The sequence below is a fragment of the Mya arenaria genome, chromosome 14 (genome assembly GCF_026914265.1).
Source record: "Mya arenaria isolate MELC-2E11 chromosome 14, ASM2691426v1".
Classification (NCBI taxonomy): Eukaryota; Metazoa; Mollusca; class Bivalvia; order Myida; family Myidae; genus Mya; species Mya arenaria.
The window spans coordinates 49,792,650-49,819,094 of NC_069135.1; the positions used below are offsets into that span (position 1 = coordinate 49,792,650).

Consider the following 26,445-nt stretch of genomic DNA (forward strand, 5'->3'; position numbering starts at 1 on the left):
AGGAAATATTATGTTTGCTAGAAAAAGTATTTATCATAAAATTTAAACATTACTAAAATGAAAAAGAAGTATGTGTTAGAAAGCATACACAAGTCAGCTTGTGTATGCTTTCTAACACATACTTCTTATTATGCAATTTGATCGAACTCTTTCTGATATTTGTTTCCAGGAAACAATTAGGTACGACTCTCATTTCTGAACATGTGTAGCTTTTTGTGGTGGTCAGCTACCACAAAAAGCTACACATGTTCAGGAATGAGAGTCGTACCTAATTATTTCCTGGAAACAAATATCAGAAAGAGTTCGATCAAATTGCATAATTTACAAATGCTTCTAAAAAAACTATACAAACGCACATCCTTGAGCTATTGGTTGATATCTAAGTATTACTTTTCATGTTTCAAATATCAAGAACAATAAAAGGAAAAAAATGTAGAGACACGTATAAAACGTCATTTGCGAAGCGATTAACTAAAATGCCACACAACAGCTGAGCTAACAACTTTTCATGGATAGCATATATACAATACTTATATGTATCGTTTTGTTTCTGTATCTTGTCAATACATGTATCAAGTATAAGCCATGTCAAAAAATAGAGTAAGATGCGTATATTTGTTCTTTGTTTTTAAGAACTTATGTACGTGTATAATGATCACAAAAAGATGTAATGCATATTGTCTTTACTATCGAAAATGAAACAGTAAAGAACTCATGCAAGTTTTACTGAAACTAAAATACTTTAGAGTGATACGATCATTTCACGTTATAACAGTAAACATTGATATTTATACCAGGGCTCTGTGTAATGTATAATAAATGATACATTTATAATAGTTCTAAATAACAGTATAGTATTTTCTATTTATAACAAAAACGGTGTATTACATTAACTTAGGTAATCCATCAACAAAGATGAGCTCTGTTTATGGTATTTAGTAAATTTATTTTAAAAAATAACAAAAATAAAATAAAAATATGTGCTTTTTTGATTTGTGCCAAGTTTTACAAACAACGGATATGTTTTCGTTTTAACAGAAAATTATAATGCTACTTAATTATAAATGTAGCTGTGACACTATGCGATTAGTTCTTATGCACCAATAGATACGTAATCTCCACAATGCACAGTGTATACTGCACAAAACAAATGTTTTTAATATGTAATTATATACAATGTAAGAAGGTATCAACTACTACAATAAAGTAACCAAATTGCATTTTGTTTAAAATATTAAGGTACAAATCTGTTTTTGCAAATTGCATTTTTTTTAACAATTTGCTTTAAAACATGTCCACAAAGAAAGCTTTGATATTGTTGACTATACTGTTACAAACAACTGCTGTTTCTCCGTAAAGAAACCTTATATGAAACTTTAATAATTATGAAAGCTTATTCATTCCTAGTGTCTCTACAGTTACATATAATGAGTTACGAAAGTTAAAAGTGAGGTGGGCATTTTTCTATGCTTTTTCCGTCTACTAACTTGACAATCAGTCCGTCAGGGAATCTCGTGGCCCTCGCTGCTCCTATGCCCATATGCTTTGACTCCGAAAACGTTTGAGAAGTCCTGGTCAAGGGGAATACGCGAAAGGTGTACCACAAGCATTCATGACGAAAAACAGGAATAACAATCTAACACAATCCTCCTCAAAACATGGGACAGACTAATGAAAATAATCTAACGTTGTAAAAAAGACAAAATCTACATCGTTATTAAGGCTCCTCCCTGTCCTGCACGTCTGTCCAATGTGTTGGTATCTGGTAGGCCTTCAAAAGTGGGAATGTTACCACACGCCATCTCTGTAATAAAGTTGTGTTCAGATACTGAATAGTTCTTCGAACTGACGTAGCACAATATCTGCATTTAAAGTTTACGTCAACAAATCTAGTTAATTGTAAACATTCAGAGTATTAAGTTATTTTATATTGTTCTATATAATGACTGCGAATTGTACCAACACTAACATTATACAGTGATATTTGGTCTCTCACCTTACAATGGTGAGATATTCTCTATTATTCTTCACCATATTAAAATATGATTGAATTTCAAAATGCTTAGCCAAAAAACAACACATGCATTTCTCGCCATATTACTGTTATTCAATGCAATACGATTTTGAAGTGTAAAATGAAAAGGGCTACGTTATAACACATATACCCTTATATACATATATATAGTTACACCTCAACTTCCATTCCTTAAATGAACTGCCTTTCGGTAATTACAATTATTATCCGATGAACGCAACATCTTCGGATATGATCGGATTGCGAACCATATTGAAATTGTTTATCTTGTAATTGTTTGTATTGTGTAAGCAGGCACCGAAAACTTAAATCAGCATGTTATAAAGTATATATATAAAAGTGATTTAAAGAGAATGATTTTTTCCGCGTTATTGTGACGTCATTTGATAACTGTTTTCGATTACGATCGGGTCGTTCTATTTACAGAATTGGTGAGAAATAATTACAGTAAGGTTTTCTTAAACGAAATGAAGTTTTTTTTTATAATTCTTTAATAAAAGATTGAACTGTTAGTGTAAATATTAGAAATGAATTGCGGGATGAATGTCATTATCGCGGATATGAATGCAGTAGGCTTTGTTAAAGTAAGCGTGGTGTCTATATTCCTATTCATTACTACAAAACAGGAATCACACTGTACACACACTTATATACATAATAGCAGTACGAAAACCTTACTGTATGCACACTTATGTACATACTAAAAGAATGGGTTCCAAACCGTACACACATTTATATACATACTAACAGTACGGGGAACACACGGTACGCACTTTTATACACAATGACAGTGCTGGTATTACACGGAACACACATTTATATACGTTCTTACAGTACAAGAGTTACACCGTACACATATTTAAATACAATTAGTACGGGAATCACAACGTTAACACATGCATATACATACATACATACATACATATACATGCATATACATAATAACAGTTCCAGGGAACCACACTTGGATTTACAGAACGGGAATCATACACTCATTTACAATATAACAAATATAACAATATTTCATTATTACCTCTCTCAGTGACCCTTTGGTATGGTAAAACGTCCACATAAAGACGATGGGAATACACAACATGGACGTTATAGCCATCAGTAGGCCTAGCGCTTGTGCCCAGTCGGGGTAGACGTACGTCTTGTTATACGTCAGTGGTTTGAAATCAACGAGCATGAATCCAAGGATCGCCTATATTGGTTAGTGGATGAACGTTTATTAAGTTTCGCTTTCACCTTGTTTATATGTCACACAAACTGGTAGTACATGACACAAATATTTGCTTTAGAAAGTTCAAATGTAATATTAACACATTCATTCTAACATATTTTGATAAACATTTAACAAACATATTGAAACGCTAAGTTTTTGTCGTAGGCAAATATTTACCAAAATAAACAATTGCCTTGACTTCTTAAAAATTCCAAACACAATTATTTTTTGACAACAACACACCGTATCAACAGGCCAAAAAAATTATTCCTTTAAAATGTACGAGAGAAACATGTAGAATTGATTTAAATCGGAAACGAATAAATCCAGACAAAAACCCTTAAAAACTACGATGATCTGTTTGCATAAATATCAAACGCTTAAATTACAGACACAACTAGACATGTGAAAACAAAACACATAATCTTGATAAGTATGTACACTTACCATAATAATGATGGGAGAACCATAACGCCAACAGACGACAAACCACTTAGGAATTCTTCGACCAATCATCAACTCTGTGGCGTCAACAAACTTGTCACCTCCTAAACATTATATCATAAATAAGTCCCTGCACATGCACGGAATGAAAATCACGTTTTAAACATCTTTTTGCTTCAAAGGAACCTTCCCAGCTAGAAAATCAGACGATAAAAGGACATATATTATGATTTACATTATCTTTAATGTTTTTGGTGCCGCCAACCTTATTCTCCGGGAAATAATAAACTTGCGCGACTAACGTTTGTTTTCAAATGTGTTTGTTAGTAAAACCTTAAAGTAACGAATGATCGAAAATGGGGTAAGAACACAAATATGTGATATGGAAATAATTGCTCACATTTTCCTCTTACAGGAGTTGAAATGAGCTCAAGCTAAATATTTATGGGATTTGGGGCGCTACTACCTTCCTTAAATATCAAATATAAAGTATGAATGCCAGTAAGTTATGTATTTATTTCACTTTAAATGCATAAAACGATATAAAAAGTAAAAAAAAAAACCACAACAACAGCAAAAGGTGAGAGAAGATCGCATGTGTCGAACATTGCATACGCAGATGATTTACTCACAGGAGAAATACTTAAGCAGGATAATTAAAAAATAAAGCAAAGGATAAAGTTTAAAAGCGATCAAAGCATTACTGCCAGACAAATTGATATAACTCTGAATTTTGTGTCAGTCATGGAAATCAATGTATGTATTGTTCACCATAAAGATCTTGTAAATACATGAAAATATGAATAGTAAACTGTTTTTGTTTAAAAATAGCCTTAATAGGTGTTTCATAATGACAGAAATTGAATTCTGAAGGAAATACATGCTCTCTGTGACAAAATTCAGATTTATTTATATCCTCAAATAAACCATTACCCTACACACATACAAACAACTAAGCAAGGGCGTACCAAAAATCCATCCGACAATAATGGACTCAAACAAGCAGATCCAGAGCACGACAATTCCGCTGGCACTGTAGTAGTCAAAGAGCTGAAACACGTACATTCCACCCTGAAAAATATGGTTAGTTTTCCCAAATTTCGCCTGAAATTGTGATAAGATTGTATACAAAACAAGACAAAAGAAGACAAGACACCGGTATTTTGTGATATATGCCTCCGGCTCCTTACACAAGAAAATGAATGCACGTTCATTCACTTATTTAGTTTTATATATCCAAATGATGTTAAGTAATATGTTGTCACAACATCTATTATTTTAGACCTCAGGGATCCGGAATCAGAAAAAAAAGTTCTAGCAAGCCATGTAAACTATGAAAAGGTTATGTGTTAGGGTTCCGTAGGAGAGCTTCCTATCTTAATAATACCACAGCATGGACATTATCGAAAACAGTTGGTAGAGGACAAATTGTTCACATGTATGTATGGAATATCTGAAGCTTACACTAGCTAGTCTCATTTTAAGACGAAAGATTATCATCGTGTCTGATCATGGAGAGTGATTATAAAAACAACACACCTGCGTTACCATTGTGAGACCTAGCAGGAAGGAGACGCCGCAGTAGAGCGCTGATGACCACATCCGGTTGCGCGGACGGTACATCTGCTTGGGGAACAAGTCGTACAGTGGCGTCAGTAGACCCTCCACCGCCACAAACTGTGCAGATTAAGGTAGATTACCATTTTAACTCCATTTATACGTACATATGCTTAAGTAGGAGCTAATAGTTTTCTTAGTTATAGTAGTTTATTTTAGTACTTTATTTTACGACAGTAACAAGCTGCTAAAAAAGCTGCTAAAAAGCACTTTCGATTCCATTTCCTGGTTAAAAACCAGCACATCTTGCCTATTTAGGAGGCCAAGATAACATGTCAATGATGTATGTCTAGTATGTCTGGTGTTGTATTATCTGATATAAGATAAAACACAACTTAAACGCTTAACCAACGTTTTCTAGACTTCTCTGAGATAAATTAGCTTTCTCGCGTAAAAATTGCTTAAGCTCGACAGTTTTAAAAGATCAACGCCTATACTTAACGTAAATTGACTTTTATAAAGGTCAAAACTAAGCATTAAGAATAGCAGCTGTTAAATTCCCCGACCATCTAATTATAAGTAATGCATTTGTGACATTTCGGTAGCGCTTCGCGCAACTATTAGCAGTTAGAGTTAGTCTGGTAACCGAGGGTAGGCGTCGCGGAGCGCTGTGAAATGTATTTCCTCAATACTTAAATTTTCGAGAAACATTCTTCAAAGCCCTGCATTTTTTAATGTGGAAACATAAATTTGACGTTTAGTTTTTTTTCGCATTTTGTTGTTAATAATAAACATACGTGATATACATAATTTCGGCAAACAATAGTATTATACAATTGGGTTGGGCAAAGATTTATGTCATATATTAGGACATAATGAACACATGGAATTGCGGTCAAAGGTTATATTTCGATTTAATTTGTTTTATATATGATGATAAAAAATAATTAATATTTTCTGCAACTGCATTTGTGTTGTAAAGACTTAAATAATGATTATACATTTGTATAACAAAACGGCAAATAATTGTAACGTCGTGTACAATTGGTCAAACGAAGTCTCACTAATCCAATCATAGCGCATTACTGATATAAAGAATGGCGCCATTTTTCCTTCCAGTTCATACGATATGAACGTCAAGCTGTCTTTAGGAAAGCCAATGCGAATGTAAATATATATACAAAATGTGAAAAGTACATTTTGAAATGAAGATACTTTGCAAGTATACAATACATCCATCGTATGAAAACAGCTTTGTTTTGTAGTAATCGGAACACCCCTGCCATTTTCCATCGAAAACAACCACGCATGTGTATGGACGGTTTACAACGGCGGAATTCTTTAAATTTAACTACAGCTGCAAGATGATCTTTTCAGTGGATTATTTCAATTGAACAGTTTAGCCTCAGGACTTTACTCTCAAGAATCGTATTATCTATGCAAAAAAATACACTTCACTGGAAAACAATTTGGACTTAGTTATACATATTACACGTTACGACCTAACAATTAATTCATACAACTTTTATTCTTTTCATGAACTACTTTTACTTATGCACCGGCATACATCCGAGGTTGACTTTGATGGAAAACAGCCGAGGACAATGCGCCGATTGCAATGGTAGGAACACCATATTTATGCCTAGTTGGCATGAAGGCCTACTTTAAGGAATGTTTGGCATGAAGATCCTCTGTTGTACGTCCCCTGTTAAATGCACTGGTGTCACAGTAGGGACCAATTTCCTGTTTATTTGTTTATTGGCTCAGGGCCATAAAGGGTTGACTATTTTTATAATAAAACTTGAACTGCACAGCAGGATACTCAGATCAGAGATCTGATAGACAGCACAAGGCAATAAAGATTAAGATCAATACACAGAAGTTGTGTACTATACACCGTTTTAGGGGGGGGGGGTCACTTATAGAGGGCTTAAACTAGGCCCTTAAGGTACCCAATGTACAAAAATATTTTCGTTTTATCATGCTATTGGCTGTTAAATTTCGATGCCTGGTTAGCCCATATCATTTTGGTATCGTTTGATAGAGTATTGCTTGATAATAACTTAAAGCTATCATAACAGACGGCATATAATTATTTTATAAATTGGATTTCAGATTGTTTTTGTAAGAACAAGTTAAACTTGGACTTGTGCTGTCCTTCTTGCTTTTTGCAATATTTCCATGCCAAACATTAAGCGGAATTTATAATTTCAAGAGTTTTACTAAATGGTAAGGACAGAAATGTTACCTACCTGACTGTCAATACCAACTAGAAGAATCATGAAAAAGAAGAGAATGGCCCAAAGCGGCGCTGCGGGCATCTGGATGACGGCTTTAGGATATGTCATGAAAACCAGACCAGGCCCTGTTTAAAAGAAATATACTCATGAAAAACCAGTTCCTTTTTGGTTATAATGCTATGAAAGGTCCCACATAGAGTTCTTGGAGATGGCTTTAGGGTTGGCACTGTAAATAAAAGGATTGCCAGTAATATTTTAAGGTATTCGATGTACATTTATGTGAATGCTGCATTCCTGGTGACCCCATAATGTTTTTGTCATTTCAAAGGGATGTAACGAAAATCATAATTACAAACGCTTTTACGTTAAACTTAGAGCAAAATCATAAACTGTGTGTATGTACTCAAATCATACATTATAGTACAAATGGAAGAGTATACCAGTATATAACTTTTGCGCGTATCAGATTAACGGCGATATCTATCGATTAACCTCTCCGTGCAAAAGTAGCACTTACAAAGGCTAGTATTTGTTGGAAGCTTGGTTATATAACAATCGAATAATGTATGATGGTCATAAAGCGGACCCGTCTAATATTTTCCATGGTTTATCTTAGTTTTAGACGATTTTAGGCTTAGCCGATATTGAGTAGAGCTGTTATACAGTGAAAAATATTGTTTGATAAAATACTGAATTCGCAAATCATCTCTTATTTATTTGCTAGTCATCCATCTAATAACCCGTAGCTTTTTGAAGTTTATAATTCATATAGTTCACAAAAATATTTAATTGAGGTCATTTTCCACTTTTATTAAAACAGATTGTTATGCTTGCTCATTGCAGAGTTAAACATAATTGGGTGTGAAATTACAAATATAATTTGCTGTGTCAAAAGATGTTTATCGATTTAGTAAAGAACATTTAACGATATGGTAATGTTTCATATCAAAGGATATACTATACATAATAAGTGCCAATTCAACTTGAAATTTTAAAAGTGTAAAAGAAAACTTTATATTCAAAACTAAATATAAACGATTACTTCAATACAGTTCACTTTTGAAACATCTAATAAACAGTAACACATGATACAAAATACAATATAAAGTTCAGTCACACGTCGAGTATCATTTTTTGAATTCAATGATGACAAGACAAAATTGCAGTCAACTATAAATCATCAATTATTTTCAGATCGAGCAAAACAGTGAACTAGTTCTGAAATTATTTAATTACTATAAATGAAAAACTTCGTATTACATGTCATTTCCGACTTGCCGATCGATAATTCCTACCCAACTGATATCATACAGCAGGAGTGGCAGTAGAACCAATATCTCAAATTTGAATACACAGGAATTAAACCGTTCCCGGGCATCGATTTTCCATTTAATTTACATAAATGTTAAAAAGGACCAACATATATTTTTGAATTTTTCGAAAATTGCATTTGAAAGAAAAAATCATGTGCATCATAATCAGCTGGAAGCAAAGCATTACATTCATGTAGAAAGTTAAGTGATCGGTTGAAAGACCTTTTCGCAGGAACTGTTTAACCATTCCCCCCTATATCACTTTATTGGCATTTTTGCTTAAATGGATTTTCCCCAAAGTTGGCAATGAAGAATTACTGTTACTCTATTAACAATTGTCGAATACAGAACTTTAAGCAAACGCAAGAAGCAAAACAAAATGCATCCCAACAAAATGTTAATAACAAGCCATGTTATATTCATAATTGTAATGATAATCACTTCACTTTAATTGAGAATCTACACACGAAATCGAAATTTCAAGAAACTACAGGATTAATATAACTAAGTACAGTATATAAGGTGCATTTATGGGTATAGAGAAATGGCTAAACATGGTAATGCATATTAAGTTATACACTTCTAAAGGGGTTCACCTCTATTTAGAATTTAGCAACAATACAGAAATTCTAGATACTAAGTGAAAACTTTATGCAATTTTATGCTCAATCACTATGCATTCTAAGTTCATAGCAGTCATTGTATAAAAATATTTATAATTTTATAAATAAATATGTATATTTTCCAACAAAATAACAAACACATAGTTCAGCGAACCCTACGTGGTTTGCAAACTGTTATTACTGTAAATGTTTTCCAGCTTCCACCGAATGTTGCAAATATTTACTGGGGTCACCAGATATTAGAATTGAACATTACCGTCAATGGCGCTTTTACATCATTGATGTAATTATACATCGGATACCTCAAAAGTTCTGTAAATCGCTTTAGATCTGCAAGATTAATTTTACCAGTTTCATGATGTAAAGAGCTCGTATACCATGCCTATTTATTAAAATACAGCGCAGTGATCACCCCAGCGCTGATGTTTATACACGATACATTATTTGTGCTATTTTCTCGATGTTTAAAATTTGTTTTGTAATAACTGGATATACAGACAGTCTTATAAGCGAAAAAATAACCTCTTGCAAAGTTAAAGCAATCAATATTTAGTTCGAAAGTAGGCCTGGCATCAACGACCACCTTGGTGATCGCCCAATGATGTGTCATACAAAAACCAGGACTTTGCCCTCCCACAACAACAAGGACCTGGGCTTGCCATAAAAACTAGGAACCGGGCCTGCCATAAAAACTAGGAACCGAGCCTGCCATAAAAACTAGGACCTCTGCCTGCCGAAAAACTAGGAGCTGGGCCTGCCATAAAACTAGAAACCGGGTATGCCATAAAAACTACGACCTCGGCCACGGCCGAAAAACTAGGAGCTGGGCCTGCCATTAAAACTAGGAATCGGGTCTGCCATAAAAACTATGACCTGGGCCTGCCGAAAAACAAGGAGCTGGGCCTGCCATAAAAACTACGACCTGGGCCTGCCGAAAAACTAGGAGCTGGGCCTGCTATAAAACAAAGAGATACATACTCTGCGTGTCCGTTACAGTCGGTCGACACGGGCGTCTGTAGAGAAAGTGATGTTTAGGGGCGTGGTTAAAGGTTTAACTGAAAATAATTTCAAATGCAAGATATGTTAATAATTCATTACTCAATGTTCGAAGAACGATTAAAACATCAGTTTTGCTACCTTTTCACTGATAATGTTTTATTTGATTTTGTTTTTCAATTTCATTAATGTGTGTAACTTATTGTTTTAATTGAGAATTTATAACTAAAAAGGATCGCCTTTTATATGCATGCAATATTGTCGCGACATTTCACGAAAACTCTCTTCGGATGGGCACAATATGTCTGAGCTTGTTTGGCCACAATATGTCTGAGCTTGTTTGGCCACAATATGTCTGAGCTTGTTTGGCCACAATATGTCTGAGCTTGTTTGGCCACAATATGTCTGAGCTTGTTTAAAAACGGTTACTCATTGACATCTCTGGTATTTTGTTTACGATGTATGTAAATTTTACGATGGCAAAGATTTCTTTGACATTTGAACGAAAAATGTTCGATTTTTTCTTAAGTTTTGTATGATGCGACAAATTGCATCCTGAGTAAAACGAAGGATATGCTATCCAAATAAGCTATTAAGGTTCATTCTGTGTTTGAATGCTTAGAAACGATTAATATTTTCTAAAAGGTTTTTTCTCATCATCCGTCTGATACATTCCTGCGGTTTCGTACAGGTTAAGATAAAACTAAAAAAATGGCGTAGACGAACCCCTATATTACTCCTCAAAGTACCCCCTCTGTCGCAACAATTTATTTGTAATCCGCCTTGAACCGCCAACGGCTTTTGGACGGAGAAAATATACGGTATTGTGTACGACGAAACTGGTAAGAAGATGAACGCGTGATGACTACGCAGTTTTTTCATGTTTTACTCTTATTGTTATTCACACATGAAAGTGAATTAAAGCATGGTAACACGATCTCATACACTTGGCTATTTATTTCCATCTTTATAAGTTTTAAAGATGAATGGTTTGTGATTAAAAACAACTGAAGATGCTGAATCTATTTGATCTACTATCTTCCCATATATGCCGTTTGGACCCGTGAAGCACTAGAAATCAGTGTTATTTCGAGTGAAAATTGGTCAGTGAACTGTAGAATATATTGAAAAATAACTAAGCCGTCTCTGACCTTGAGCTTTGTATACGGCGATAAGTTTGAGCGGTTTAAAATCTCAGTAGTCCCTCCATGACAATATCGGAGAAACCCGGGTACTAGTTATGTTTCACACAAGATATAGAGATATATCTTCCATTTGGCATTGACCGAGTGGTAAACTGCCCACAACTCGCAGCCAAGATCGTTTAAGTGTAGCAGGGTAGTACAAAAGTATCAGGTTGCACCATTTTAATGTTTTGTTCTTGATTTTGGAATTTAAAAAGGAGGCGAATTAAAAAAATCCATTTTTTTCCATTTTGGTTTTCAAAGGACTGGACGAAGGCGAAACCATTTGAAATATAAAGAATACTTACTAGAATGATATTGGGAACCATCATTATTCATATAAGTATTCAAACCAACATGAATTATTCATTTCACTGGTTCAGTGTTCCGGAAGTCGTCAAGAGTTTTTACGTTGATTTATACATCATGGCATCACTAGATAGTTTTTACGATTATTTTTGTGTGAAAAAAGGAGCAGTTGCTTCATACAAATTAAAATTCATTTTCTAAAAGAAGGTGCGTTAAATCCGAAGAACAACACATTAATTAGATGCGGCAAAGTTGTAACAGGTTTTTAGTTGTTTTTAAACACTCATTTAAATGTCGAGTCTATGATTGTTACTTCAGTTTGATATATCTGATATAGTATTAAGAATATCAAACTTGATCATTAACAGCGTTAAGTTTGACCTGCATCAACAACGCTCATAGGCATTTAATAGGGAGTTTATCTTATCATATGTCTATCAAAGAACTAAATTCCCCGTTATTATTCAGACTAAGCCTCAAAACATAAGAAGATAAAATACATGATGGATGATAACCTTTTATGTTACACGCTTCAGACGTTAGCAAATTTATAATGTAATGAATACGCAGTTCGTACAAAGCTTGTCATAAACTCGATAAATTTTAGAAGAAATGAATAATAAGAAGTATGTCCTTGAAATACAAAAACAGCTTAGCTAAAAACAGGTGTCAAAGTCTGATTGATTAACTGTCAGAGTCTGAATAGTGTAAACTGCTCTTTTGCAGTTTTTTCCTAAGAAATCCCTATTTTGCCCATCAAACTAAATGGTTCTAGTTAGGCAAAAAAAAATAAATGTTTTTGTGATAGTTCCATCCTTTTCAAAAACACGTAGTGCAGGAAGGTTTTTTTTATTTTTTTAAGGATTTATGTTAGAATGTTATTGTCATCATTGGAGAATGTTGTTAAAATTTATTTTGTATAAAGTTTTAAAGGTTTTAAACTTCATATTTGAAACATACTTAAAATATATATATTATTTTTTCAACTGACTTCTTTAATAACTAGACGACTATTTCGTAGCAAGGGTCGGTTTACCCGACCCATTGTAATTTTTCGGCTTTTCCATACCTGTTTTCAATTAAAGTTACAAAGTCTTTGTTATCCTCAGTAGGAGAGTACATATGTCATGTCCGTGTTAAAATTACTTTGATATTAACTTTAAAATCAGAAAACTATTTGAATTAAGTTACTAAAAGGGATTTATGTTTTGAACCTACAGAACCAAGGTTATGTTGGAGTTAAAATTTGGCGATTCACATAACATTAGCGCGCACTTTTTTCTGATGATCATCAAAATTGGACACTATGATATATAGAGTTTTTTTTTATTCGTAAGAATCGATCTACGTACAATTAATGAACATACAATTTGGAAAATCTTCGATTGTCATTGATACTTACAAAATGCTTTCGCCAAACATATGCTATCTTTTACTACTGACACTGGTTTATCAAGAAAGCCTTGATAAAAAACATTTTATTGGTACATTCGTCAGAATCGATCAAATTAAATTAAATGAACAGAAAAATTGAAAATGCTCGATTTTCATTGGCTCACACAAAAATGCAAACACTGAGTATATGCTACCTTTCACTGCTGACACTTATTAAATAAGCAATTTGGTGGAAAAGTAAATTGACTAAGAATATACTCTATGAAACTGTTTATTGGTCAATTCGTCAGAATCAATCATGTACGTAAAATTTATAAACAGAAAATTTGAAGATCATCAATGAATTCTCAAAAAGCACATATTACTAATTGGGCGAAAAATAATAAAAAACACTCCGAAAAGGTTACTGTATAGTACTTCTTTATTTAACGTAAAATAAAAAGCACATATAGTACAGGGTGCTGTTGGCAACAACTAGTTATAAATCGAGGGCTTAGCACATGACTGGTGTAACTTCTATATAGAGTTCAAAGTCTTGAGATGAGCCCACGAAATAACCCAAAGTGTATACAATTTAATCTACATATTAATCTGATGCAACGTAATCTAAGGACCGTCTTTGTATCTTGTATTCGTAAAGAAATCAAGTCAAGTGCTAGCATAAATTACAATGATGTCTAAGGTATAAACAAATTAAGAAACTCAATTACACAACAGCTAAATTGCAGCAGGCATTTTAAAGAAATTCCAGACAAAACTCAACACACTTTAACAAAGAAAGTCGCTGTCATCAAAATTAAATTGAATTTGAATAAACAAAATATAGTTCTATCTGTTTGTGATCACATCAACTATACAATCACGGTTGTAGGTTGGCTTGGTGACCCCGTATTAGTCTGATTTCATTTGGAAGAGGCTTATGTGTAGAGAAATTATATATAGTTGCAGGTACTGTGCATTCAAGGACACCGTTGCAGAACTAGCGTGCGGTAGGAAATAATAACATTTTAAGTTATCCACACTTTGTTATAGAACGGTTACGCCCATTCAACTTTTTACCATTCCGATCTGGACGAAAAGAAAGAAAACACTTTTAAACATGATACTAGTAAAATTAATACCGAAAAAAGTTTAAAAAACAAGCTGTTTAGGTTGAAAGAATGAAAACCTAAAAATAAGAACAAAAGAACACAGTGCCATCGCTTTACCTATATTGTGATTTCGATCGTTCGTCTAACATAGTTGTAATAGATAAATAGATTTATATAAGAGGGGGTGCCACATAGGGGCGTGACCTTATGACTTGCACCCCTCCCTTAGAACAGAAATATATTTATTTGATAAAAGTGTTGGTAAGGGGGTTTGGGGGTACTCTCCCTTGAAACTTTTTAAGAATTTCTAGTCCGAAATATTGCATTATGGTCGTAATTTATCCGTTTCTTCTCCATTATTGAAGTAAATATTCGCTAGTGATCAATAGCATTGTTCAGAAATGAACAGTGTATGTTGTTCTCAACAACTTTATTATACGTCGATATAATTCGTAATTGGAAAATGTTGAGGGTCGAACATTTTAAATTCATGTAATTGGCATCCTTTATGAAAGATTGGAACTAAACTATAAGTGAGAGGAGGTGGCAAAAAGCAAGCGTATAGAGGTATTCGTTAAAGTATTGCTTAATAACAAGCAGAAACTGATAAGTACCCTAAAATAAAAAATACCTGACTGCGCAACGTCAGCAACAGTGACGTTTTGCTCTCGGGCCATGAACCCAAGGACAGAGAAGACGGCGAATCCCCCAAACAAACTTGTGCAACTGTTTATCGTGGAAATGATAACACAGTCCCTGTAAAAGATCACAGCAAATGGTAAAAATATAAACAACAATGTCTTTTGCATAAGAAAAAAAGAGAGAAGAGACACAATATATGGATTAATTCAATTATTAATGTATTAAGTTTCAATTGAAGTTTTGCTCAAAATGGTCTTTGATTGTTTTGCTCAATATGTTCTTTGATGGTTTGGCTCAATATGTTCTTTGATGGTTTGGCTCAATATGGTATTTGATGGTTTGGCTCAATATGGTATTTGATGGTTTGGCTCATTATGGTATATGATGGTTTTGCTAAAAATGCTATATAATGTTTTTCTCAATATAGTCTACGATGGTTTTTCACAATATTGTCTATGATGGTTTCTCTCAATATGGTCTATGATGGTTTCTCTCAATATGGTCTATGATGGTTTCTCTCAATATGGTCTATGGTGATTTTCCTCAATATGGTCTATGATGAATTTCAATGGTGCCAGGGAAACTTAAAGAAGCAAAACATTCAAAAAGCTTAATGCAATTTTGTTTGATAGCGCATGGATAAAAAAGATTCTAACTTAAGAGTCTTAATACAAGTCTATACAGGTATACATGTTCTTACCATAGTTATCAATTTATCTTTCTATCCAGATATGTAGTATGCTAGCCAGGCTAGACAGACTCTTTTTGATACCAGAAATTGCATGTATGCGAGGCAAGTGTGCAGTTGTCCGTCTCCTCAAGATTGTATGTTATGTACGTCAACAGAAACACTACACTTAAATATTTGGACAATTTGAAAGAAAAGTGTAACAATTTCTCACCTGTAAAAGTTGTTGCTGAATTTGTTGTAGCTGCCGAGATTCAACATAGCACCGAAGGCTATGGCATAGGAGAAGATGATTTGGGACCCTCCATCCACCCATACCTGGTGAAAATTATACAGGAATCTAAACCACCTATATTTGTTCTTGTTGTCATTTGAATAATTTAACAGAAAATACGGGGCAAAGTTCCAAAGATTAAGCCAACTGATGATAAGATTGATATTGGAGTGAGGTAATTTACGGTAAACTTTAGACACCGAATTATCTACGATACGCATATCTTTCCAGTTTTATAAAAGGCAAAATAACAACGGTAGAATACTGGTGGAATTTGATAATTTTATTGATAAATTTCGAAGGTTTCAGATGTTAACATATACATTGTACAAAGTACTTAAAATATAGTTAATTATTTGAAAAAAATAAGCCGTTTGTGCTATTTTGTTTCAAGTGAGTTCCAAGATTTGACATTAAAGGGGGTAAACTCGGGACGTGCGCCCCCACCTTCCGGAACCGAAACAAAAGGATGTAAACTTAATATGGTGTCTGGGTGTCTATCCTCAATATAGTTATATATTAAGTCTAAAATGGTGATTTATGATGCACCATATTAAACAAATATTTAACTTGTACACTCTTTATGGAGAGGGCGATCCGCTCTGTGAACTCATCTATATGTGCTATACAACAAGACATAGGTATTTTAGAGAGTTATGCATTTAGGTTGATCATGTTTAAACAACTCCAGATACAGTATTCTTTAAAAAACATCGTACGACCTGTCTTAACTACCTGCGGGTCCGTAAGACGAGAGAAGTCTGGACGAAGGTAAAACACGATACCATCTATTGCCCCATCAAGGGTAACACCTCGGATGAACAACACTGTCAGTATCAGGTACGGGAATATGGCAGTAAAATACACAACCTGAAAAACACTTCATATAGCCTTTGGAAGACACTTTATATAACATTTTGAACAGAATGTTTATATTTTCTGAAACACACTGAATGCAGTATTTTGAACTCTCTTTATATATATTTTGGGACTTTGTGTAACATTTAAAATATACCATTTACAACACAATTTATATGGCATTTGGAACACACTATAAAGCATTTTGACCACACTTTATACATAATTTGCAGTTTTTTCATTTATTTTAGCTGGACTATGTAGTTAGCTGACTACTAATGAATCATCCCGAGTTCTAGTTTTCTAGGCAGAACCCAGAACTGCAGTCCTTGTATCGACCCATGGAAAAGAGCCCATAATGGGATCAAATCCAAAACCTCTTGGGTGAGACATAACATTGATGTTGTCTCCAATGATTCTTTATTTTGAGAAAATAAAACAAAACAAAAATGCATCCAATATTTAACTCCTCGCCAAACAGACATTACAAATTCTCGTGTTCGAATTAAGTGGGGCGCATTTTCGTTTACGTCTTTAGTCTAAGTTTGAGACTCAGAAATGCTCATTGTTAATGTATTGAAAATTTTGTTTTCATTTTTGTTGGATAAAAGGTTTTTCATATTAGAGGTAAACCAGTTACATGTATTTCGAAAATGCTTAACAATTTTAACCATCAACGCGCTGTAGTTGTAATGATTTTATAATACAATTAAGTCTTGAACATTTAAGTCTTTAGTCTGGAACGCTAGGGTGATAACAACAGAACTCCAACCTTGCCACTCCATTTGATGCCCCGCCATACACAGAAGTAGACAAGCATCCATACGACCAGGAGTGACAACGCCAGCTCCCAGACCACACTTCCAGGGGAGTCAATGCCGTCCGATAACTGTAAGACATGTCGCCTAAAAGGAAAACGATGTAATGTGAATAGAGATACTCGTGTTGAATGTATAGACTCATATGGTCCAATGATCAAAAGTATTTCCATTTATTTGATATTAAAACAGTAAAAGATTTGTCTTTCGTACGTCTTTATTATTCTCACTTCACATTTCAACTCTCATTTTCTATTCTTCAACACCATAGATGTTTCTGTCTTAATCTCGGATCGAAATTAAAAGGTCAAATGGAATATAAGTTATGATGAATTTAAATAAGAATACAACGGAAGACTAAACATGACTGTCCCATTCTTGAATGATTACAGTATAACTCTGTAAAATATCATATTGCATCTAAATATCATATTGCATCTAACGCCAATCTTTTAAACAGTTATTAGAACTGCCACAAACTTGAAAAAGTACAAAATGCCTCTGCCGAATATCTCAACTTGCATCTAACGCGGAACTGTAAGCATGATTGAAGCCTTAACTTAGTTTAATTATCCGTCTTTGCTACTAACGTGTTAAACTCGGGATACATAATATACCATAACAAGTTCAACTGCTGTTATTTAAATTGGTAATAATAAGAAGAGAATCAAATTAGATAACAAATCTAACCAGACCGCGCGTCCGGAAAGTCTTTCCATGGAAATAAGTGTCACTCCAGAAAAAAAGATCCAGGAAATGACAATGCAAATACTAGTAGACAAGATGCAGCGGACACTAACTTTACGGCAGTCCGAAGACGCCGAAACGTACTATATCTCAAATATTGATAGTCACACTGTGGAAAACGTTTTACGGAAAAAATGGCTCATGAGCTAAAATAAACGTGCCAGAAGAACTGGAGCCTATCATCAACGACGACATGTTTTGGCCAAATGGGATCAAGTACCGGAAGTGGGTGACGAGGGAAGAATGGGACGAGCAGCGCAATCCGCCACGTCACTGTGACAGACGACATAACCGCCCCGACCACAAGGATAGAGGGTTCCGGGCATATGGACATGAAACGGACTATAGGGGCGATTCCGGATTCGATGATCGCTACCATTGTGACATAAAGGATCATTGTTATTGGGATCGACGCAGTGAAAACAATGAACAGGAAGACGAGGGCGGACCTTTTCGCGACTATGACCCCAACTACGATTACACGAAGAATACACGGGCATCGTGGAGGGATCGGAGAAACATATACTGAGCAACATTAGTGTGTTTATAAATATTGCAACATTTAACACAATTGTGAACTAACTATGTTACCAATGATTACTGTACTCTATATTTTTATACTACTATTTTTGATGTTTAGTTTGTTAAGCTGGAATTGTCGTGGTATCATGTCGTCAGCATATCCTTTGTCTGAAATGTTGACCAAACATAACATTGATATTTGCTTGATTAATAAGCATAAGTTGTTACAACGGTCTGCGACCTTTTTCGAGTCCATACATCAAGACTATAGCTCATTTGTTACTATCGATAACACTTCAGACCAATATGGATCGATTACGTGTGGCAAATCGGGCGTAGCAATTATGTACAAAAAATCATTAGCTAACTGTATAGAGTTGATTGAGAATATTTCTAGTGATAGGATCATAGGTATAGAAGTTAAGTGTTTAAACACATCGCCTCTATATATATTCTGTGCGTACCTACCAGCGTGTAACGACTTAGATTTTTACCAATCAGTATTAAGTGATTTAGAATCATTCATATGCCACTACGGCAAAATGGGGAGCGTTATAGCCGCAGGGGACTTCAACGGCCAGTTTCTTTAGGATGGTGGTAAAGGGAGTCAGAAATCACGAAAGCTCACACATTTCATCCGGAAAAACAATTTACTCTCCTGTAATCCGAAAAATTCTCATACATTTGTACCAACTAGATCTATATTGGATTATATATTTATCGAGCCAACATTCAGAGATCATATAGAATCATTCAAGATAATTGAAAGTGAAGAGATATTTACGTCAGACCATCTTCCGCTTATCATGACATTTCATGTTGAACCTAAAACGCAGACATTAAACATTAGGGGCCATGCATTGCTTGGCACAAGTGTACTAGCGAACAGTTTGGAAATTATCAAAACTCTATACAATGTGACCTTAAATGTGTTTTAGAAACAGCAAGTGATAAATGCGACCCGAACTTTTTGAACACTCTGATCACAGAAGCGCTTCACAGTGCTGCGCGTCGTTTGCCGGTCAGTAAGTTTAACAAGAGGGCTTAACCCTACTGGTGCAAGGAGGTTAAGGTCGCACATACCATCGCGAGGCGCCTGCGTAGAATGTGAATGGCGGCAGGGCGCCCAAGGGGGAATGACCATGTGTCATACCGACAGTACAAACAGGCCAAAGCAAACTTTCGAAACATACAAAGGAAAAAGCAAGATGAGAGCGAAAATAATTACTTTGATGAGCTTAACAAAACCGCTGAACTTGACTACAAGTTATTTTGGAAAACACTAAAGCGTAAAAGTGGGAAGCGTCCTGATATTTGCAGTAATTTAATTATTGATGGCACCAAGTACAGTGACGATAAAGTGGTAGACGGCTTCCAGGATTACTTCAAAAGTGTATTTGATCAGGAATACCCGCTTTCATCAAACGATATTGAAACACTAAACTGCGTAAATATTTTTGCCGCAAATGATAATTTAAACAACCCAAACTTGTTAGCAAACATTGAAATCAAGGAAATAGACCACGTTATACATACTCTTAAGAAACAGAAATCGCCAGGAATAGACAATGTTCTCAACGAACACATTATACATGGTGGCGTGATTATTCGAGATGCGCTTATCAAGCTTTTTAACTCTGTGTTACGTAACGAGAAAGTCCCAGATATATGGAAATCTAGCATAATTATTCCCATATACAAAGGAAAGGGTAAAACTAAAAGCGACCCTAACAGCTATAGACCTGTCTCGTTACTTTCGTGTACCTGTAAAATATTTGAGCGGATACTGCTGACAAGAATTAACAACCATGTGACCACCTCTAATTTACCATTTCCGTCGGCACAGCAACAAGGCTTCCAGAAAGGACTTAGCTGAATTACAACTGCATTCAACCTCCAGGAAACAGTTTATACACAGATTGAGAGTGGCAGTAATGCATACACCGCTGGTCTCGACCAGAAAGCTGCGTTCGATTCGGTGTGGCACGGTGGTCTATTTTACAAACTTGGACAGATGGGAATATGTAGAAAACTCTTGCGCTGAATAATACAATCATACAGCAGTCGTAAATGCGTAGTTCGCACAAACGGGAGTACATCAAAGGCCATTAACGTTAAACGCTTAGTTCGGCAGGGAGGAGTTTTGTCAACTTTTTTCTATTTAGTATACATCAAAGAACTACTCGTCACACTCGAGAACAGTAACTACGGAAGCAGTGTCATGTCAGTCAAGGCAGGTAACCCATCATTCGCGGACGATATAGCACTGATTGCAGTTACCCCCCTTTACCTCCAGAAGTTAATAGACATTGTGTACTTTTATTGCAGACTGGAAAATGGATATAAGCGTAGCCAAATCAAGCGTTGTGGCCTTTACAAGTAAAAGGACGATACCAGTTGTAGGAATCCTTTATGGAGATATATGTATAGATCAAGCAGACAATGTAAACCACTTAGGAATTAGACAGGATTCCAATTTAAAGTTTTCGTTAAGATTTCAGGAAAGACTGCAAAAGGCTAAAAATGCATTTTTTTCTATGGCTGCACAGGGTGTCCACCCTTTCGGAGTGAAGCCTTTGGTAAGCGCCGATCTTTACAAGAAAATAATCAAGCCTATAACTCTTTATGGTTGTAAATTATGGTGTAACCTTACTGCGCATAACATGTATACTATTGACAAATGTCAGCATTTCATTGTTAAAAAAATACAGGGTTTTCATATTTCGACAATATCAGATATGTGTGAAGCAATGGTTGGACTGCAAAAGCTTACCTGTGATGTGATTATTAGGAAACTTGTGTTTTACACAAGATATTAAGCCTTGATTGTAAAAGTACATGTCGAAATATTTTTATACACAGATATTTGTCATTCATATCTTGTAACACTACCATAAAGTATGGTTTTATTCCAGATATTTGTAACACACTCTGTAAATACGATCTTCATTCTGTTATTAACAATGTTTTAGTAGATCCGACAACATTGCCGAGTAAGTATGTATGGAAAAGAACTGTCAAGCAATTAGTGTATAGATACGAGACTGAAAGGTGGAGATACAGAATTATGACAGACTCTGACTTTGCTCGCTTCAGAATTTTACAATGGTGTCGCAGCTGTCGACTTGACTCTCTAACACTTTGTCAAATCTGTAATGTCCAAACCACGGACAAAATTGTTCACCTAGTCAGCGAATGTGCAGCAACAACTGAATTGCGAACTAAATATGTGTGCGCTATTTCATGTTTCGGCATTGTGTTTGTATCAGAAATACTTCAATTGGACGAATACATGTTTATTATGAAACTGATGGGTGCACCTTTAGCGCCACTGCTTGACAATAATGACAATAAGGACTTTCTCCTGATATCGTTCCAATTTATTAGTGACTGTCTGTCATGTGTGTAAATTGTTACGAACATATTGTATTGCTGTATGATGACGATGCCCACTAATTGGGATTATGTATGGTCACACGTTATTTGTAATAGTTATTATTATTATTATTTATTTGTAATTACACATTGCTGATATGTTTCTTTGAAATGCTTTAGAAATTAGATATATATATTTGTACATATGTTTGCATATCTCCTTTTAGGAGGAAATAAAGATTTTGATTTGATTTGATTTGAAAGGAAAACGATGTAATGTGAATAGAGATACTCGTGTTGAATGTATTGACTCATATGGTCCAATGATCAAAAGTATTTCCATTTATTTGATATTAAAACAGTAAAAGATTTGTCTTTCGTACGTCTTTATTATTCTCACTTCACAGTTCAACTCTCATTTTCTATTCTTCAACACCATAGATGTTTCTGTCTTAATCTCGGATCGAAATTAAAAGGTCAAATGGAATATAAGTTATGATGAATTTAAATAAGAATACAACGGAAGACTAAACATGACTGTCCCATTCTTGAATGATTACAGTATAACTCTGTAAAAATATCATATTGCATCTAAATATCATATTGCATCTAACGCCAATCTTTTAAACAGTTATTAGAACTGCCACAAACTTGAAAAAGTACAAAATGCCTCTGCCGAATATCTCAACTTGCATCTAACGCGGAACTGTAAGCATGATTGAAGCCGTAAATTAGTTTAATTATCCGTCTTTGCTACTAACGTGTTAAACTCGGGATACATAATATACCATAACAAGTTCAACTGCTGCTATTTAAATTGGTAATAATAAGAAGAGAATCAAATTAGATAACAAATCTAACCAGACCGTAGATAATGAAATTACGAGTAATTTCCTCTACGCAAAGGCATAAAGTACAAGCAGATTTGGGGCACTAATCTTTTATTTCTTGGTTTACTAAACAAACCATGAGTTTTACGGTATTTTCCAAAAACAAACCATATGAAATTTAAATTGATATTGCTATGTTTTTCTCTTTAGAATTCCCCATCCTCCAAGAAAACGGGGGAATTTTTCTGTGATTTTTTACTTCCAGGTGTTGGACAAATTCTATTGACAATTTTGTTAACAAAGCTATAAAATACCATGGCCTTTACTTACTCCCAATATTCAATGACAGCGTCGGTGGTGCCGTTCAGAGCATGGGATTCGTTTCCAAACGAGACATTCCCACTTTCAGAAAATCTTGTGAAACAACTGAAAATAGAGGAAGTGGGTGGGTGCTGAACTAGACTGATGAAGTATAGAATATATTAACTTTCTCACTTTCGTCCCCAATAATTAGCAATTTTGTTGTAGTCTCTACATTCCCACAGACACATGATGGCACCACTTACAAAGATTGAGCTGACTTCATCAGTCTCGTTCAGCAGAATTGAAAAAAAAATCACCTTCATTTTCAATAAAAAACACGTATTAGGAGTGAAACTGTCAACACAGAATAATTTGATATACTGAGAATTAGGCAAAGATATATGTTCTGATCCTAGGAACATATAGTGTTTGTACCGTAAGTGTATAATTTGCTAATTTGATGGCAGAAATAAGCCACTTTCAACTCCATGCAATACTTACTAGACTCCTTAGAGAGACCGATGGAAAGTAGGCATAGTCTGGCAAACCCATTGACTTACTGGAGCGACAGGGATGGGGGGCCTTCATTACTGTACTCGGGAAGGAACCGTTTGAAGCCTATGCCTGTATTTTGTCTGTCTTACTAAATAAATCAGTATCCAAGAAGAATAAATTAAGCCCAGACGTATTATGTCAAAATACCTCGTCATCTTGACGCTTTTTAAGGTTTTTATACATTTCGGTAGTGGTCAGCATTCATATTCAAATTTGAAGCTTTCTTATAGAGTTATTTCATATGATAAAGGACAATAGCTCAAACGCTTTAAATTATCCCATGGCTTACAGTACTGATATAAATGAGTTAAACTGTATGCACATGTCATACGGGGCTTACAAAAAACGTTACAAAACAAGTAGGTCAAACAATCTGTCAAATGTCATATTTGATCGAGTTATAAAGTGTTCAGAACATATATAAACTAATTTCGAGACAGCTACTTTGTCATTCTTACTTACATAGCAACTTCTTAAACAAACCAATATACATTATTTAGAATTGATATGTTTTGAGAAGCAATTCATTCACATACTTATAGGACGTGGCTAAATGCTTGATTTTTGGAAGCATAAAGTGATAACTGTTATTTTCTGTTTGGTATGACAAATAAATATGCCAACTATTTTATGTTATACAACAAGTATCGTATGTTATGTTATAGGTATCGTATGCGCCAATTATTGTATGAGTCTGGTCATATTTAAAAAAAACAACAACATTGGAATAACACTTTAAAACTTGGTACAGTTGACGAAAATATGAATATGAATTTTAAAGCATTGGACCCACTCTGGATTCATACAATATTGCCGCTAAAATGGCCACCATTACCATATTATAATGTTATTAATTAGGTGATTTCATATTGGCCTAGTTATTTGTCCGAGGTTAGCTGTAATTGCCTGAACCCGAAAGAGCGAAGGCAAATACAGCTGACCGAGGACAAATAACTTGACCAATATGAAATCACCTAATAAATAAGTATTTTATTAATTAACTATTACCATTTTGGTTAAAAACATTCTTATAACTAACCTTTAGTTCACATTGAAGCCGTATTTATCCCTTATCCATTCATGGTGTCTTGACTTTGCTGATTTTGACATGCATCCTTAAAGTGACATTGCACATTTTTATGAATAAAGCACTGTACGTCGTAAGGAAGCATGTCTTATCGTCTTAATTTCGTAGATCGTTTGCTAAAACGTCAAATGTTTCAGCTTCGTCGTCCATTTTTTTGGTGTACAAAATCATAATAGGCGTAGTCGTAAAATCCACCAAAGGATTAAATACAACTGTAATATCAAACCGTACAAAGTGGTTTAATTATGCAATAGGTTCAAGTATTCCAAACAGAGTTACAGTATACGATGCACAAATTTTACAAAACAGCCGGAAAACGGAAAACAAAATGGCTACCTTTAAAAATAATTTCCAGCATATTTCTCATATTAGGCGAGTTTCGACAGCCAATGAAAATGGCCCATTTCTCCAATCCTATGTTAGGCGAGTTTTGTAGCCAATCAAAACGGAGGAAACACATATTAGGCGAGTTTTGTTGATATTGGCCGAGTTTGGTCGATATTGAGCGAATTCTGGCATATATTGTCTTCAATTATCCGGTATTGGTACAGCAATTGTCTCTGTATCTCGTCAAATACGTAATAGTTGATTAATAATTATGCTTATAATTATATAGTTGTGATATTTATTGTGACTTGAATAAATGCCCTGTCTAGTGATATTTAATGACTATGAAGATGTTGAAAGTAAACTATTTAATCATTCATAAAATAATTTCTAAAGATACCCTACCATAATTTCCTTATTTTTTTACTGATTTAAGGGCCATGGACACAATATTATATGAAGTCGTTTGGTCCAAGGGTCAAATTGAATCGTCTTTGTAACAACCGATTGAGACCAAGCACGCACTGAAATTGCATCCGGTTTTAAAAGCTTATTTAATGTAGAACCACATTGGATGTCGTCCAAGTTCGCGACCGATCGACCAACTTTATTCATCGAAGGCAGGGGCCGATTCAATAATGGATTTTCGTTGAAACTTCAATTAATAGTATATTAAATCTGTATAAAGGTCACACATGTCAGCACATTTGTTTATTTGATTTCCTCAACTTTGTGTTTATTTAAATTCTGGTTCAATTAACACAAATATGTAACAAATAACGAAAGTATGACCCTAAGCAATTTTCAATTTATGGCCCAAATCATCTAAGATCTTGTTAAAACGACCCGCAGACTCCTGGATGCTCATCAACGTATAAATACCTCGCCTAAGGCTATTAATTACAAACTTTAATTTTATATCTTTGTTAATCCATGAACGTTCCCTTTCCATTTGGTAGACATTATGGAACCTACAAAGATTTCTTTTATATTGTAGATACTGTATA

The 26,445-nt window shown here is 34.6% G+C and overlaps 1 protein-coding gene across 2 annotated transcripts in view; it reads right to left on the bottom strand.

The window, feature by feature from the left end:
• Positions 1-276: 276 nt before the first annotated feature.
• Positions 277-26,445, bottom strand: part of LOC128217350 (sodium- and chloride-dependent creatine transporter 1-like) — a 36,418-nt gene continuing 10,249 nt past the window's right edge. Inside the window, exons 4-14 of one of the 2 annotated variants that reach the window (XM_052924454.1) lie at positions 23,497-23,592; positions 17,647-17,779; positions 16,752-16,886; positions 15,957-16,060; positions 15,044-15,168; positions 7,514-7,626; positions 5,244-5,381; positions 4,673-4,775; positions 3,708-3,808; positions 3,069-3,239; positions 277-1,804 (exon numbers count right to left, since the gene is read on the bottom strand). In XM_052924454.1, coding sequence (XP_052780414.1) covers positions 1,718-1,804; positions 3,069-3,239; positions 3,708-3,808; positions 4,673-4,775; positions 5,244-5,381; positions 7,514-7,626; positions 15,044-15,168; positions 15,957-16,060; positions 16,752-16,886; positions 17,647-17,779; positions 23,497-23,592 — 1,306 coding nt within the window. In that variant the 3' untranslated portion in view covers positions 277-1,717. The remainder of the gene's footprint in view (positions 1,805-3,068; positions 3,240-3,707; positions 3,809-4,672; positions 4,776-5,243; positions 5,382-7,513; positions 7,627-15,043; positions 15,169-15,956; positions 16,061-16,751; positions 16,887-17,646; positions 17,780-23,496; positions 23,593-26,445) is intronic. The other variant, XM_052924455.1, reaches the window with a different exon arrangement.